We start from the raw sequence: 17,753 nt of genomic DNA on the forward strand, positions 1-17,753 counted from the left end.
AGGTTAAGGAACTCAGTTTAAAAAAAATCTAGAACAAGTAGAAGAACAGGCATCAAGAGTTCACACCTCTCCCAGGAACTGATATTGTTTCTCTATCTCACACAACAGAATTAATTAAAAAAAAAATCATGTTCTATCTTGAGCTGAGACAAGTGTTTTAAACTTCCCATTTTCTGCAAATAAAGCTGTGTTAGTTGTTTTCAATGATGAGCTTTCTGATAAGAGGTAAGGGGATGGATGCCAAGTCATCACTTGGGTAGCTTGTGTAGGACATGTTTGATTCAAGCATATGTCCTAAGCCAGCTTGCCCAATGAGTGGAAACCAGTCTCCTTCTCAAAACACCAGTCTCTAGCTCTTGGTAACAAATAAAATCTGCTCAGCTTCTTCTATGTCCTGGAGAACATCCCTCTCAGTACTGACAAGTCACAGTCTGCCCTCCTGATGACCTGGTTGGGCTGACAGATTTCACACTGTTTAAGAATGAAGAGTGCAGAGTGTGCTATCTGGAGACTCTCCAGAACGATTCTTCAAAGTGTCAAAAAGATCACAACAGGGCGTAAAGTTCAGGAGTTCAGTTAAGTTTAAGGTCCTTCACCCTGGAAAGTTTGCATTAGTTTTTTTTTTTCTCTTTCTTGTACATCCCAATGATTGCTGCAGTTGCAAATTTCTCAGCATGACTTGGTCAAAACCCACTCAAAATTATGCCAAGAATCTGCTTTTAAAGCTATGCTGTCAAAATTTGCAGCCCTGGGAGGCTTAGATGATTCAGAAAGTATCTGATTTTCAGCAACCAGATTTCTAGTTATATTGAATTTCAGATTCTTTCAGGAGCCCAACTCTGAACTATTTTTCTTAAAATCAACCCAAGTTTCTAAAATTACTTTAAGAATACTTACTCTTTAACAACTTTAAGCCAACAAACTTTACAGTTAACAAGCCACAAACAATAAAACATCTGTAATAATAATAAAATGAAATATTTTATAATAGTTTTAGAGGCCATAGAGTTTTATAATTAAGATACTTTAGAACCAAATGCTATCACTGATAAATAAAAAACTCAAAATGGATGAATACCCATTAGTTAGCAATAAAGAGCTTAAAAGACAAATCAACCTGAGTGCTATTGGATTTATGGGATCAACATGGGAGGCATTTGGGAAATGTTGGGGGGCATTTCTGGGTGTCACAACAGAAAGAGCCTGAGTGGAATTTAGTGGAAGGGAGCCAGGAATGCTGGATGTCCTGAAGTGTGTGGGACAGTTCCACACATCAAAGAGTTGTCCTGTATCTCATTCCAACTTTTCAATGGCTATTCAGGTATTCATGTAGGTGAAATGTCTGTTTATAATTAACTGAACCAGGAACCTAACCCTGTTTTCCTTATTTTACATAGAAGCACAAAGCATTCTTTTGCACAGTTTAATATCTCCTTTTCAGGAATGCAACTACTATGCAAATTAAGAGAGGAATGTAGTTCTGGCAGGGAGGGGTGGTGGACAGGACTTTATTAGAAGTTGTTTTCCATCTTAGGAAGCTACCAGTGGCAAGACTGCTTATGATACTGGGTTCTGTTACCCACATAACACACCTGTGCCGGTCTGCATTAGTAGCTGTCACATTCACAGCGATTCTGCATGAAGTGCAGTACATTGCCACATCACTGTGCCTTCTAAAGTGGTTAGCTCCTCGTATCTACACACTGAAAACGTTATGTAAGTCACATATTGCTTGTCTTGTCTTTTGGCTTTACAATACAGCCAGGACCTTACATTGATTTTTTTTTTAAACTTATACGAACAAGTAGGCTATGGATTTCCTTTCAACATAGTAAAGGAGAACATTATAAAATACGTGCTATTAAATGGAAACATTGAATCTGAGAGGGTTAAAAGCCATTCTACCAGGTAAAAACTTAGCTGGTGAAGGTGGTAAAGTAACAGACTCTAGTATCGTAAGATTTTCGTAAGGACACGGGAGTTGTCTTGCTCCAAGCAAGAACCAAAGTCAGAGTCCCCCCAGTTTCACTCATCCACGTGCCATTATTATGGTCTTTACCATATCTGCCTATACCACTGTTTACTGAGTATCTTTCTTTAAATCAAATAAACTTATTTTTACTTAAATATATCATAGCTATTTGGTATCAATAAAAACAGATTTGATGTGCTAATTAGCACATTTTTCCTCGCACATTAAAATAAATATGTAACTATTAAAGGAAAAGAAAAAAGGCTGTTCCCATAACAGTAAGATCTTCTTGTGTACCGTCTGGTACGTATAGCTCACTTTGGGAAATGGTGCTAGAAAGCATATAGACTAACGAAGGCTGTGGGCTTGGAAAATACTATTTAAGGGCAAAGGATGATTCAGTCACATGCTTTAACTTTCTTTCTTCCTTAGAAAGAGCATATTTTCTTTCTGCTAAAATATACCCTAAATATTGCATTTCAAATATTAATACTATATCACAAATACAAATATTTTAGAACGGAGTATCTGTCATATAGTACCTGCACCACACACTACTGACAGTCTTTATGAAAATACCCTCTGCTGAACTCTTATTTGAAAAACTTCTTATAACAGGGCAAACCTTCAGCCACTGTTGTCAGCGTATGATGTACAATTTAACTTTAGTAAAAATAGAATTTGCCATCCTTAGTAACAAGTCTTTTTGAATAAACACCTTAAATAACTTGTTTATTCATTCAAAAAATATTTGTCAAGCCCCTACTATGTGCAAAGCATTGTTCTGGGCACAAGGATAGAGCAGTAAACAAAATAAAGTCCCTTTCCTTGTGTAGCTTGTATTTTATTGACATGAGGATAAAAGCAAAATTGATTTCCATTAGTCCTGAGAAGGAAATAGATGGGGATACAGCCTAAGTTTGGCATCAGGGGATGTGCACATATGATACTGCCACTTAGCATTGAATTTTATACGGCAAAGTGATTTCAATGTTCTTTTGTTTGTATAGTTTTTCTAATAATGCACTATTTTGCTGACGCTTTGCACATATGTCTCAGCCCCATTTAAAATTCCACTCCACAATTTAAGAAGTGGAATTTAAGGATTTTCTACCACTCCAGCTCAGGTTTTCATTTTGCATATGTAATTTAAATTGTCCTTAAATTACCTTGAGTCACCCTTTCTTATTATTCATGCCATTAATATCATGGGTAAATGGTTATCAGAGCCTCTTAATTATCATGTAAAGGAGCATAAGTGTTCCTTCTCTTAATCTTCTCTACTTTAAGGCACTTAAAAAATAATACCAATGGGTGATTTAAGGTGGTAAGAGCTGTTAAATAGGTAGTTCAAAAATACTCTAAGAACATTCCTGTCATAAGACTTCAGTGACATGTCTTATTAATTTCCATACAGTGGGTGTTTCTTACTTACCCGGCTATTAACGTTAGATGAAATTTATCCATTGTATTACTGTTAGTTATTTCCAAAGCTGAAATAAAAACCCTCTGCTTTAGATTATTTTCAAAGTCTCAGGTGGTACCACTGGCCTGTGTAAGTTCGGCAAATGGAAATTTTAAAAATAAGAAAGCTAAACTCCTCACAAAGATTGTTTTGAACTTCCAGTTAATAACTGCTGTTTAAAATAATCAACTCTGAAACATTCGAAGATTCTGAGAAATCATGAGTCACTGAAGAAAAACTGAGTTATGCTCCAAATAGCTTTTATGTTAGAAGTTTTTGGTTCTATTATAATTCTTTCAAAACAGGCTACCCATGTTTGGCAATTCCCAATTAAAACATTCAACTGACTAGAACGTGTTTGTCTTTCAATATATTAATTCACCCTTATCTTTTAAAACGTTTCCCTCTGAGTTATTATCGTTTCCCTCTGAGTTATTATCATTTATTTGTCTTTGAAAATAATTTTTTACATGAATATTAAGATGCTTTTGCAGTGTGGTATCAAGAACAGTGTTGACATTTCGGAGACCTAATATTGCCCCTTAAAGAATAATCACTGCTATAATGAAGAGGGATTAGTGATAGAGAGAAAATACTCTAAGAGAAGAGGTCCTTTAAAAGAAGGAAGTTTATTTGTTTGTTTCCTTCCCACTGCTGGAGCTAAGCGATTAGAACAGTGCCTGACAATAAATAGTAGGTGCTTGATAAATATCTATTGAATGAATAAATCAATGAAAAAGAGGATCCCAGAAGCCTTTCTGTGTCTGGAGGCCTGCCTGAGGAGGACATATCAGTATCAGGGGGGTAACGGGAAGCCTTCCAGCAGAGGGTACAGAGGACGCTCTCTAGAACCTACTGTGCGGCTTTGCAACCTGACTGTCCCGTACAGCTATGTGGGCGTCGGCATCTTCTCTGTGCCTCCACCACCTCTTGTGTCAATTGAAAACGATGATAGTTAACAGAACCTACCACACTATCAAGAGGAATAAATAAGATTATACATGAAGAGTGCTTAGCACATAGAACATTTGCAATAAATATCAGCTAATTTCCAGAGTTACAATGGTAAATTGTTTTAGAAATGAGATCCTAGACTTTCTATGTAACAAATTGGAAATAGAAATTGGATACCAAGAGCAGTATATGCTGTTTTTGTAAAGCGTGTTGCTAAAGAAGTCTTGCTCTTAGGTATAAAAGGTGTTGAAATCACAGGGAATGCATTTTCATTGTAATAACTGGCCATTTATTTGTAACATTTTTAATGTTAAGAAGAAGCAACCACTTGCTATACAAGCTACAGGGGAGGAGAAAACCTTTTTTTCTTTACCCACAAGTCTTCAGTGATCTCCATTTCATGTTTTACAGAGTAGAGGAAAAACTGGTATTCAAGACGGCCCTTGGTATAGTTCTAACCAACCCTTATGCTGCAGCCTAATTTGACATCAGTTCTGATTACATTCCTTCCAGCCGCACAACTCCCTCCCTTTGATACTACACATTCACTCTAGTACTCGAAAGGACTCAACTTTTGAATGAACCCAATATTTCCCCACTCCTGATCTTTATTCTGAACGAACTTTAAAAAAATTTTCCACTTCTAAAAATGTCAACCTCTCCATGAGGTCCTTCACTAGAATGTCCAGTGCTCTCTCATGGGAGCTTCCTTGGCACCTGTCAGTTTATCTGGTGTTCATTCGTCTGGTGTTTCTCTGAGTTGTGTACCAGCCTTTCCCAAAATGTTTTCTTTATCCTTTATCTCCTGTAGCTCATGATCTGGCAGTCAGCATATTCTCAATAAATATGAATTGCTTAATCCAGTTTACCTTTAATTCTGAGAGAGACAGAGAGACAGAGAGAGATACTCCTGGTCTTCCCAGGAGAAGATTTTTTGGATAGATTTTTAGCTTTCTGATCTTTACCAAGAATTGTCTCCAAAATAGAAAATAAAGCAAATCTGGTAAGGCATGAAATGAAAGAATGAGAAAAGAAGAAGAGAGGAGATGGGGGATTTTCCTTCTCCACATGGCAGGGATTGGCAAAAAATGGTAGGTGGAACAGGGAAGGGGGACACTGGGGTTTGCAGTCTATGCTAAGGTAAGTTTATTCTCCTTGACTAATTCTTGGTGACTTTTGGGAGAGAAGGTGCTAGAAATCTTCACATTACCATAGAGTCCATAGACTCTGGGGGAAGAAGAGCAAGGAGGGAACATCTTCCCACCTCTGCCTAGAAATAAACTAGCTACAGCCGCAGCTGTCTGCATGTGACGAATTGGCCCCTGTGGGTGGTCGTGGGGTAGGTGTGCAGGGCAGAGACACAGAAGGCAGAAGTAAAACTCGTTTTCATGGCTGGACATTCCTTACAGGTTGTATTACCCACAGAGCACAAGTAAGTCCAAGAAAGAGAAGGGGGTCTTTGACAGGAGGTGATCACGTTCTTTGTTTTCAGTTTTGCACTGTGGAGAGATGTAGGATATGGGGGGAGGCAGGAGTGGTGACAAGCTTATCTATAATGGCTCCCACCATGAGCAAAAGGGAAAGCAATGACACAGACTTACAGTCTGGGCCAGGAGGTGGGGGGGGGGTGGGGGATGGGCAGCCCACCATGTTGTTACTGGAATTTTCTTTTTAGAGGTGCCACAGCTGTGATGGAGCACAGAACTCACTCTTTGGGCAGGCTCAGAGGGTCCTCCAGGGCCCTGTCTCCACCACTCTCCACCTGCTTCCGACTTCATGGAGACATTGAAAGTCAGTAGATGGGAAATTCCTTACCTTTTTGCTACAAACCCTACAAAACTTCCTACTCTGCCCCCATTCCTTCCTTCGTTCTGTTCTATGAGACCAACTGCCAGTTTCCCCTACTACCTACTACATTTTCAGGACATTTTACTCTGTTGGGGCCTAGGGAGGCCACCCCAAAATAAGCCTCAATGGCATACTGATTATTTTAAATCAAAGTTACTTAAGAAATGGCCAGTGTAAGAGGGACAGGCTGACTCCTCGCTGTCTCCCTGAAAGCAGGAAAGGACTCTCTCACGTGCAAGGTGCACCCTCTGTGTCTGGAAGTAGGACATCCTTGTCACTGAAGATTTGGAATTAGGGCTGAGAAGCCTAGGTATACAAACCTTGTAACTGCTTTAATTCACTACCTTGAGCCCAGACTCTGCTCAGATTCTTCACTAATTGGGCACCTAAAACCTAAGTTTCTTTGTCCTGTCAATTCCTCACAAATTTATGGTTTCTTTCTCTGAAAAGTATTAAAGTAGCCTGCTTTGGCTACTTCTTAGGTTTCATTTCTATGAGATCTTCAAGTGCATGAATTAAAATGCATTTCTTTTTCTCCTGACCATCTGTCTGGTGTCAGTTTTATTATTAATCCAGCCACAAGAACTCAAGAGGGCTACAGGGGGACAGTTCCCCTCCCCACAACTCCCAGTTACGACTTTCTCTCTCATATAGTCCATTTTTTTTTTAAATTAGATCTTTCTCACCATAATTTCAGCATGCTTAAATGTCTTGCAAAAGCAAAACAAAACCAAAAAACTTCCCTAACACCATGTTTCCAGCTACCATTTTCTCTCTACTACTTTATGACCACACTTCAGAAAGAGATGCATCTGGCATTGCGGGGGGAGCTTAACAAAGATTTGTTGAATGAATGAATACGTAAAAGAGTGAAAGGGTTAATGAACCACTCTCTTCAGTATCAGTCAAACGTGTTTATGTGTTACGTCCTCTTCTCACAAGCATGGCCACAGAGAAATAGGAAAAAGAGTAACAGTAACGATAAAAGCCCACGTGCACTGAGGATCTGCACTGCTATGAGGACTGTGCTGGCATTTTACACATATTTACTTGTTACTTTTCACAATAACCCTGTGAGGTATTTACTCCTCACTCCTTCTTTTGCAGTCAGAAAACCGAAGGACACAGAGGTCTGGGCAGCCGCTGCTGCCAGAATCCAAACCCGCCACCTTCAGAGGGGATCCTTGTTTAAGCTTTTCTCTCACTGAAAGTGGTAAAATTAATTTTATACCTTTAAGGTAATGTTTGAATATGAAAGGCCATGTGACTTGAGTGGAAAAACAATGTCAAAAGGCCTGAATCTTGGATCTTAACCCTTTCATTACTTTTCAGGGAGTCACTTGGCCTCTGTGTTTTGTTTGTTTCTTGCTTGCAAAACTTTGGTTTCATGCTCTTTGGAATAAGTTTCATCTTTAAAGGACAAGCCATCCTTGTGAAGTACATACATAGCTTCGATAACCACTCAACCTCACAATTTCTAACCAGTTTCCCAAGGTAGCCCAGAAAATGGCCTAGCCTATGGCTACAACTTCATTTTCTGCGTTCTGATATTACTTCATTTAGAGAAAGGTAATAAAGATTCTATTTCTGGTCAACATTCAGTTTTTTTCTTCTTAATAAAATTTCATTTTCTCCCTGAATATAAGAGGAATACATGCTTATGGTATAAAAAACAGAAAAAACAGAAAGAGGGAAATAATAATCATCTAGAAATAATCTCTTAAAATTCTGGTGTATTTTTAAAAACATAACTGAGATCTTCTTTTAAGATATGCAATTTGTATCCTGCTTCTTTTTACTTAATGTATTATAAACATTTTGAGAAACTGTCTTTCAACGATGCAGTTTGCATGACAGGAAATAACCAAATCTCCCTTGAGAAAAAATAAAGCAACCGGTGGCAGCCTCAAATTTGACTTAAATTTGTCACAATAGTGATTCCATTTCCTTCTTCTTGGGGACAGTTGACAAGTGTCCTCAACTGTCACCACCACACCCTTCTCTTCCTTATCAGAGAATGCAAGGTCAGGTGATGAAATGAACAATTTGTCACTCAGCACCTTCTGCCAGAGCAATAGGAACATGGAAAAAGAGCTGAAAAGTTGCAAAATCTCCTATCTTTGTTGTGTATAATTGCAAATTTCTTATTAAGTTATAGAAATATTTGTTCAATGATATTGAAGCAGTTTGATACTAAAAAGGAAACAGTCTAAATGTGCTATACAAAGAAAACTGTTGTAAGAAAAATATTTAATATGAGAAACTGTCATATACACAGCACATAAAAGGAATGTATTGCACACATGTACTGCCTTTGAATTTCGTATATAAAGAAGAATTATAGCCCATTATGGCCAAGAGCTTGTGCTCTGACATTGTATTTTTAGAGTCTGAATTCTGGCTGCAAGTTATTTCTTGGGTGAGTTATTTCTCCTCTTTGGGCCTCAGTTGCCTCTTTTTAAATAGTAGTGCCTACTTTATGGGGATCTTGTGGGGATTAAATGAGTCAATCTGTGCAAAGCACGTAAAGCAGTGTCTAGAACTTAAGGACTGCACACGTTATCTATTAGTATTACTATCATTTGATATGTGTATGGCATAAATGACTGTATCAGTGGTTCCCAAATACTCATGGAAGGTCCAGGTTTGCTGCATCAGATCACCTCAGGATGTTTTGAAAATATACTAGTTGGAGATTCAGATTCAGAGAGTTTGCAGTTACAGTGTGATGGATACCTTCTTGAAGATGTGTTGGAGCACAGATACGGGAATAATTAGTTAGTTTTCCAGGAGGATTGAAGAAGGCTTCACAAAGGTCGTAATGCTGGGCCACGCCTCCAGCAGTGAATACAGTCAGCTGTCAGCATCCCCGGGTTCCGCAGCTGCGGACATGGAGGGAGGACCGTAAGGGATCTGAGTATTCGCGGATTCTGGTTTCCGCGTGGGGCGGGGCAGGCATGGGAGTGTCTTCGGGAGTGAATCCCCTGTGGATACAGAGGGATGAATGTAGATATCTCCCAGGAGAAGAGGTGGCTGGGAAGGGGTGTACTCAGCAGAGGAAGTAGGTACACCCGAAGTTCTACTAGATCTGTTGAGGACCTATTCCTAACCAGACAGACTGCTGGACATACCGAACTCATTTACCTCTCACCTCTACCCAGTGAGACCAGTGTTACAATGTCCTTCCATATGTGTGGCCATTAAGCAGTCTGGGTATTTTTCGCATGCTCACAGAAGATGCAGGATTCAAACCCAGTCTGACTTGAAAGTTCATGGTCTTTCCGCTCAGTGTGTACCCTGGGCAGTGGAGTTAGGGCGCGCAGGGCTCTGGGTGGGGCGGCCAGGGTAGACACGGAAGCACAGCATCCCTCCTGTGCTTCTCAGTCTTCAGGAGACTACAGCCTCGGGCAGCCTTGCCTACGAGGGCCCCACAGCCAGCCGCCTGCATCCTGGGCTTGGGATTAAGTGCCTCTCATCTTAACGCTGTTGTGGTGGCCGTTGTTAGGTGCAGGGATGTTTGCCACCTTCCCTTGAGATTTGCCTCTGTAATTGCTGCCACTTTCTTCAGGTGTGGGTTCTACTGCCCTCCCTCTTATGGTTACTTATAGGTAACAAATCACCCAGGTGCCCCAAGGCAATTTGGTTTGCTAGTTAGAAAGAAACAAGATCTCAATCTTGTGTGTTAACCCTGAGATCTCAGTTTGGAAACACACAAAAGATCTGAAGGATGGAAACACTCTATTTTTTCACATATATAGTTAAATGGGTCCATGGTGAGTCTTAAAGCTTCTGAAACTTTGAGGGTAGGGTCGCAGTAAGAGGACAGAACCTCTCATTTTGTTTGTTAATGAAGTCACAAGAGATTGGCTGTGCTGCTTCTGGGTAGGAGGTTGAATTTAATTTTATTTAACAAACAAGTCATTCTAGCTCAGTGACTCATAGGGAAACTTCAGTCAAAAGAAACTTGATTTACTCCTGCTTCCCTCTATATTTTACTGTCTCCAGAAATCCAAAGAAGCCACTATGCCAGAAATACTCCGAGTGGGTTAGGGTTTTACTCAAGGAAATGCTGCAGTACAAAACTGCCATTTCTCTGTGCTGTATTCAGGGGGAGTTAGCAAACCCTCTGGGCTCTGACACAACCGGCCATGTTTGTACCGAATCGAATCCATGAGGGGAGGGGATAGGGTGATGTCTGAACTGTGATGTCTAAATTGTTTCTCACAAAGGAAAATAAATTGCTGGTGAAACTTCCTTCTTTGTGGGCTTTATCGTTGGTGGACTTGTGCTTTGATAAATCAAGCTTATTATAAACTAACACTGTAAGAGAACTTGAACAAAGTATTTTCAAGTTGATTTTGTGATACCTGTTCTGGCCCTGTTGCTCATGGGTGGATGTGATTACCAAGTGGAGCTTCCAAAACCTGCCTCTCTCACCCGTACTGCAGGCCCACACTTCCGGTTTTCTCCTGGATATCTCTGCTTGACCATCCTACGAGCAACTTGTCCTGACTGAGCTCACCATCTTTTTCCCGTCACCCTCCACTTTCCCCACCGTTGACCTCACCTCTGGTTCTTCCGATGACCAGACCAACCCCAAGAACCCCTTATGGATATGGTTTTCCCCAGACAGTCAGGTATAATGAATGACTTCTCTGGCTCCTACTTGAATACCTCATTCTCCCATAATATTTATACCTAGTTGGCTAGAATAGTTGATGGCACTTTCCTGGTTCCTTAGGTCTTGGAGCATGTTTTAGATCGGCCCTAAACGCTGGCCTTAGTGTGCAGCCCTCCTTGACATCATCATTGCTTCAGTAACCACTCATGTTTTAGTTCCTCCAGAAAGCCTTCTCTAATTTCCCAAGACAGAGTGAATTCTTCGCTTCTCTAACTTCCCCAAAGTTTATCACTCTCTCCTCTGAATATTGGCACAGACATGTTTCTCATATTATGTATACTCTTACTTTATATGCACGTATTATGTGATGTATCACATCACATCAAAATGTATTTGCTTATGTCTCTGGAAATTCCTCGAAGGCAGTGGCTATGTCTCATGCATCTTCGCATCTTTAGCACCCGGCATACTGCTTACCCTAGGAGGCACTCCATTGATGGCCAATGATGAATAGCGACAGGGAATGAGGGAAACAGTGTGGACACCATCAACCCTGTCTTCTGCATGCAGTGGCATGTTGGTGGCTGACCATCCTACAGGTCTGGCACTTCCGTATCTGAAGTGCTGAGGAACTTGCAGCCAGAAACCCTGAGTGCCCACCATGGAGAATGTTCCAGGTGAGTCAGAAGGCACTAAAACCACAACCAATGCCTTGCCTTTCTTCCAGAGGAAGGCAAATATTGAACTTTGAAATGGTGAGGCGTTACCTTGGCACTGGAGAAGTCTGAGCTCATCCCAAGCAGCACCTCCCTTCTCTGCTTGGGGACCACAGGGTTTAGGAGATGGTGGGATATCATCCTCTCAGCATGACTTCTTTCAAATCACAGTAACATTTTTTAAAGGATGTTTTTATTTTATTTTCTCTTTTTAAATTTTTCTTTCTTTTTTTTTAAAATTGAGGTATAACCGTTGTGTAAGTTTAAGGTGTACAACATGTTGATTGGATCCCTTTATATATTACAATATGATTAACCATGGCTAACACCTCTATCACTTCGCATACTTATCATTTCATTTTTAGGGTGTGAACGATTAAGATCTAATCTAGTCTTCTGGCAACTTTGCAGTATAGAATACAGTCTTGTTGACTGTAACAACTGTGCTGTGCATTTCAGAACTTACTTATCTATTCATAGCAAGTTAGCCCCCTGAACATCTTAACTGTCACATTTTAGTTTAGGTTCCTTACATTTTGTGTGGCTCTCACATTACAAGTTATTTTTAAGATTAATGAAATGCTGTCACTATCTGCTAGGAATTCTCTTAGAAAAAGGAGTTTGTAATCAAATTGCCCCTCCCTCTTTAAGATGGAGATATCATCACCAGATGGTTTGTAGCACACTGAGTGGCTTTTGGTTGACAGTCCTCTTGTGAATGTATTTAATATTTCTGCAAGGTGTAATATGTTTGGGTGGAAGCTTTTAAAAAAGCATTTGAATCTCTGGGTCACTTCTTCATAAAAAGGTTAATATATATGTTTGTAAATGTTAGTTCTATTTTGGAAATAATGAGCAAAGGAAAATATTTTTTGTAACTCTGCTAAAATTACCACATGCTTGTGCCATTATAATGGCCCTGCCTGGGGAGGCAGATCTGGAGAAACAGAACTTTAAATACCAAGATTAGCAAATTAACCGACAGGAAAAGACAAATAGCCAATTAACCTACTACCGCACAGCCCGGGGGCTGGCCTGGAGCTCCAGGCTCTCTGTGGCAGCTGATATTTGGTGTCCTGAAACCTCCAGCCGATGCTGTTTCTCTCCCTCAAGCTCCACAGTCCCAGGGAATGTTTGCTTTGTATGTCACTTCCTTTGCTGAGCAAGTGCGGAAATCACATCGTGTTGCTCTGAAATGGTTGCTACGGGAACATCTCCACCTAGTCATTATCTACACAGGCCACTGATTATATTAAGCCAAGAGACAGATCGTAGAAGGGGTCGCTGGAGCCACCTGCTCTGCAGAAAATTGTAATTGCGTCTGCGACATTCACCTCTGTGGCCACGTGTTTCTCTCAACACTCCTCTCTACATTTTCTTCTCCCTTGTTTCCCCCCAAAGTTAGTAAATGAAATAAATATGTAGGAAATCAGCATGGAGATAATATGAGCCATTACATCCCCATCTACCCTGCTCTCCTCCGGTCCTCTGTTTTAGAACCTCATGTGGAATAAAAACAATTGTTACCTTTTCTCTTATTCTGTTCTGCCCCTTTATGCTTAGATGTAAAGATGACTCTCTTCTGTGCTGAAAAGCCACAGTTTCCTGCTACTTATCCAAAGAAGCTTCTAGAAACTCAGAGATGTCTCTTTTCTAAATTGTATAAAATATAAACAGGAAATGAAACTGGCTGTTAAGAAGTAATTTTATCTCACATATTTCTATTAATCTGGATGGAATTCGTACGAGGAGGACTTTCTGATCTTTATTCCCAGATTGCCAGTGACATATGAGAAGCATCTTGGAGTATTCTTTTGTAGGGAAAACTATACAATCTGTTGGCCTTGTAATTTATTGTCCAAACCAGGCTATTTTGGGAGTTGAAAGGTCACATTATTAATAAGTATGCCTAGACAACAGCTGCAAATCAGGATTATGCCCGACAGACCAGGTATACATTTTCACCTTATATGTAGATGAGAGGAACATGAGCATGGCAGTGCTATGCCCTCAAAAAAGCTGGGGAAAGCAGCACCTCTTGCAGAAGAACATTTGTGCATTTAGAAATTATAACTGTGGAGTTTCAAATCTGGGTTAGCAAGGGTTTCCCTTTTTGTTTATACTTCTATTGCATGTAAATTTGGTTAATGTGAGTCTATTCTTTAAGTGAATTGATGACACTGGGAAAAGAATGACAATGGAAAAGAAAAAAAAAGACATTAACAAAGGAAAATAGACTGGACTGAATGTACCTATAGAGATGTCATAAACCCTTTTGCTCTGTTTAAAAATTTAACTTAAGGGTTTGTAATTTTTTTCTATAAAGGGCCATATACTATGTGTTTTGAGCCATATGGTCTTGGTTGTAGCTACTCTGCTATGTAGGGTGAGTATCTGTACACGACACATAAACGGATGGGCATGCTGTTTTCCAATAAAATCTTGTTGACAAAACAGGCAGGGTGAGGAACAGATTTGGTGCATTGGCTATTGTTTGCCTATCTCTGCTCTAGTTCTCTGTTTTAATGTCTAGGAGCTGTGTTCTGATAGAAGGAAAGTTATTTTAGATATGAATTCTGATGTCTCCTGTCCTGTTGTGACCAGTTGGAACTGTGGCTAGTGGGGCCCATGGATGGAGAAGTACAATGGATCTTACTACTTAGTGTACATTTTTGCTTGTGCGTGTTTCAGTCATTTGAGGCACAGCGGAGTGTGTGGTGGGGGTAAGCAGCCAGGGACACTTTGGACAGGGAATGGCTGCCACGTGAGCTTCACTTAGCACCTTAGAAGGAAGGCTGCAGTGAAGCAGGCAGGGAAGGGAGGCTGTGGTGATTCAGTTTTTCCTATAAACGATTTTTGAAAAAATTCCTAGTTCCTTGGGAGAGTGTGCAAAAGTGTAAGCACTTGAAGAAAATGGATTCTTGGGTTTGTGCCTGAACTTGGAAAACACGGACTCAAAATTAAGGTAAATGATATTAAAAAATCACTTTAGTTCAGTACTTACCATGTAGAATTGGAAATGTTCTTAGGGGTCTAACATTTCTTATAAAGTTATGTTGAAAATGTTTCCCTTCAGGCAGAAAGTGCACACTAACACCTCAGGCAAACCACAAAAACATGAATGAGGTTAAAGAGAATTAAGTAGACTGTACACTATAAAGCAGTAGGAGCTATGACATATATATTATATCTTATGTGATGCTATATAATATAGATGTTCACATGTCAGCTGCTACTTGGTGACAAGCTGCTTTAATTGCAGACTAAGCTAGGAAAGCTAGGAAATTGTGGAGAGTGACCACAGTAATGTCATTGGTTCTAGTTTCAACTTACTAACAAGGTATATGAAAGCATTAGGCAATGGAATGGGAGGTACCACAGATAAGGAAAAATATTAGAGTTCTATCTGAGCTGTTTAGTTAAGTGAAGAGGATGACTGACGTTTGTAATTATTTAATATAATCTTTTTGAGGGGACTCTTTAACTGGTATGTTAACATGAATTACTGAGAGGTCAGTAACTATAAAGAGAGTGTCCTTTAGGATCCTAAAGTCTACATATAGGAATTTTTACATCTAGGAAAAAAAATTGAGACCGCTTATAAAACAATTATAAAAAGAAGGTAAATTTATATTGCTTAGCATATGTTACTGATAAAGAGCTCTGAGTAAAACAGTTACCCAGAGTGGAGGGCAGAGCAGAGGAGAAAGGGAATTGCTGGACGGATGGCCACCACTGTCACTCAGTGGGTGGAAGGTCATGAGCAACAGGTGAGGTGAAATGGGGGTGGAGGGCAGAGAGCATCTGGGGTAGGGGGAGGAAGCTAGCGTTGAGTCCAGGTGCTAGAAGTTCCTGGAGGATCTACAGCAGGGGGTGACAGGACGGTACCTGCTTACAGATGATCTTTTATATTATGACTAACGTAACAGTCAAATATTATCTGCCTTGAGTTTCTGTTTAAATTCTTCTATATTTCCTAGTTTTTTTCAGCTTAAAAAAGTAAAATAAGGTATTAAAAAAAGTCCAAGTGTTACAGAAACCTGAGATGCAGACAGTTAAATTTTCTGTAATTCCACTTGCAAAGATTAACTATCATTAGCAGTTGACGTTGCTTATTAACACCAGGATAAACAAAAAAATAGTTCATCATTTGGAGTCTTAGAATTGGTAAAGAGAAATGTCTCCTGTTTTTCTAATTTGTTCATGCCTTATATTAGAAACCATGATATAACATCTTGTTTACTATTGAAAAGAGGCTTTTTGGTTATTTTTTGCCTCTGACTTGCAGTATGTGATGCCATGGCAAGTCCTGGTCTACATGAGGCAGTGAACTGGACCCTTTCTTATCCCCACCCTGCTTGGTGGAACCATGTTCCCAACACCTGGAAATCTATACAGTCTAGAGGATGTCAAAGGGGTAACTTCCATGGGTAGCTGGTTATAAGAAGACGTAAGAGACACTGTCAGAGCTCCCCACAGGCTGTAACCAATGTTGCGTTGGTCTGGTGACTCAATTCTATCTTCTAAAATGTGTCTTTTTGGGATCTGTGGAGGGGAGGTTGCCTCTGGTAGAAAAAGAGTTACTCCAAGTCTCTCTGTCTCTGAAAGAGCTGCACACTGCTATGAGAGGTTAACAAGCCAGTGGAAGTACAAACATGCCCACGCTTTATTGGCCTTTGGAGGATCTAAAGATCCAAAGCAGCAAGTTCCAAGTTTTTCCTATTAATTTTTTGGGGTCAAAGTAAATCAAATTACCTCTTTAGTTGAACTTGTTTATTTCAAAGAAAGTAATATTCTGTGGGTGCAACCTAGCACTTTGAAATTTATGGACAGGAAGTGATACAAGAACCCAATACTGAAAACCCTGGATCAAATTGTGAGATTTATCCACTTTATTCACCCTTGATTCCCAAGTCCAAAGTGAAGGATGACTGTAATTGTTAGAAGACATGAAGTCTGGAGGGGGAAATGGTCACTGGTCTGGGTTTTCAAAGGAACTTGAGATTAAGAGAACTATGAACCAGAGGTTGAGCAAAACTCCAAATGAGGACGAGTATATGAAGGGGAAAGGTAGAAATAAGTGAACGTTCCAGGTAGTCATGATGGAGGAAGCAGCAGCAAGTGCAGACTAAAAGGACCTCCCAGGGTGACGAGTTTTGCCAGGAGAGTGAGAACAGACTTCAGAGACTCAGATTAGATAAAGCAGAGAGAATTAGATAATGGGTAATTACTAAGGGCAGCAGTAGACTAGGTTTCCCTGTGGGGTTTTAAAAATAAAACAGAATCTCCTCTAGTCTAGTCCTGGCTGAAGGTGGACAGAATGTTCCTGACAATGAAAGGAACAGCTTCCTTGTATAGGGCTTCACAGTTTTTAAGATTTACATTTTTTCCCCTTAACGGAGGCACCAGGGATTGAACCCAGGACCCAGTGCCGTCTCTGCCATTGAACTCTACCCTCACCACTAAGATTTGCAGTTTTAAAGCTGACATGATCTCACTGGACCCTCCCTAAAGCTCTGAGAGGTAAGGCAGGGACTGGATTACTTCACTGCTAAGGAAATCTAAAGACAAAGGGTTAATTTCCTAATGGGAGAGGAGAGATGGAGGAAGGAAGGCAGACCTCCGAGGGTTTTGAAGTTCAGAGGGAAGTGAGAATTTTTTTCTTAAGGAAACATTTGTTCCTTTCCAGGTACACTTGATTACTCACTGTTAAGTAGGCGGAAGTCAATGAATGGGTAGGAGCCGCGGCGTTCAGCAGGAACCCCCGTCTGACCCCTCAGTCGTACATCTCCTAGAAAACAGAAAATCCAAACAAATGTTTGAAAACATTGCCAAGTGTATTCACTTTTCCTCTGTAAATCCTCTTACCCACTTACTGTCACTGGAACCAACACTAAAGATCGGGGAAAACGATTCCATTCACCTCATTTAAGAGAGTGCTATGCGGGAAGGGATATTTAACAAAGGCTGCGTGATATACTTGGCAATATAACAAATGAAGCAGCACTCCTTTTGTGTTTGCCTGGAAGACGGTCTGTGAACATTTTGGTAATTTACAAAGTTTCCACAGTCTTTTTATTCTTCCTAGAACCATAAAGATGAAGCATCTTAATCTGGCGGACAAATGGTATGCTGGGATTATAGCTTTTATTCTAATTAGAAGTTTTAATCACCCAC

The 17,753-nt window shown here is 40.1% G+C and overlaps 1 protein-coding gene across 4 annotated transcripts in view; it reads right to left on the bottom strand.

The window, feature by feature from the left end:
• PDE7B (phosphodiesterase 7B) overlaps positions 1-17,753 on the bottom strand; it is a 289,193-nt gene that overhangs the window by 55,001 nt on the left and 216,439 nt on the right. For all 4 annotated transcript variants that reach the window (XM_031456398.2, XM_064486665.1, XM_031456399.2 and 1 more), the window contains one exon: positions 17,284-17,367. In XM_031456398.2, the coding sequence (XP_031312258.1) occupies positions 17,284-17,367 (84 nt within the window). The remainder of the gene's footprint in view (positions 1-17,283; positions 17,368-17,753) is intronic.

This window comes from Camelus dromedarius, chromosome 6 (genome assembly GCF_036321535.1).
Source record: "Camelus dromedarius isolate mCamDro1 chromosome 6, mCamDro1.pat, whole genome shotgun sequence".
Classification (NCBI taxonomy): Eukaryota; Metazoa; Chordata; class Mammalia; order Artiodactyla; family Camelidae; genus Camelus; species Camelus dromedarius.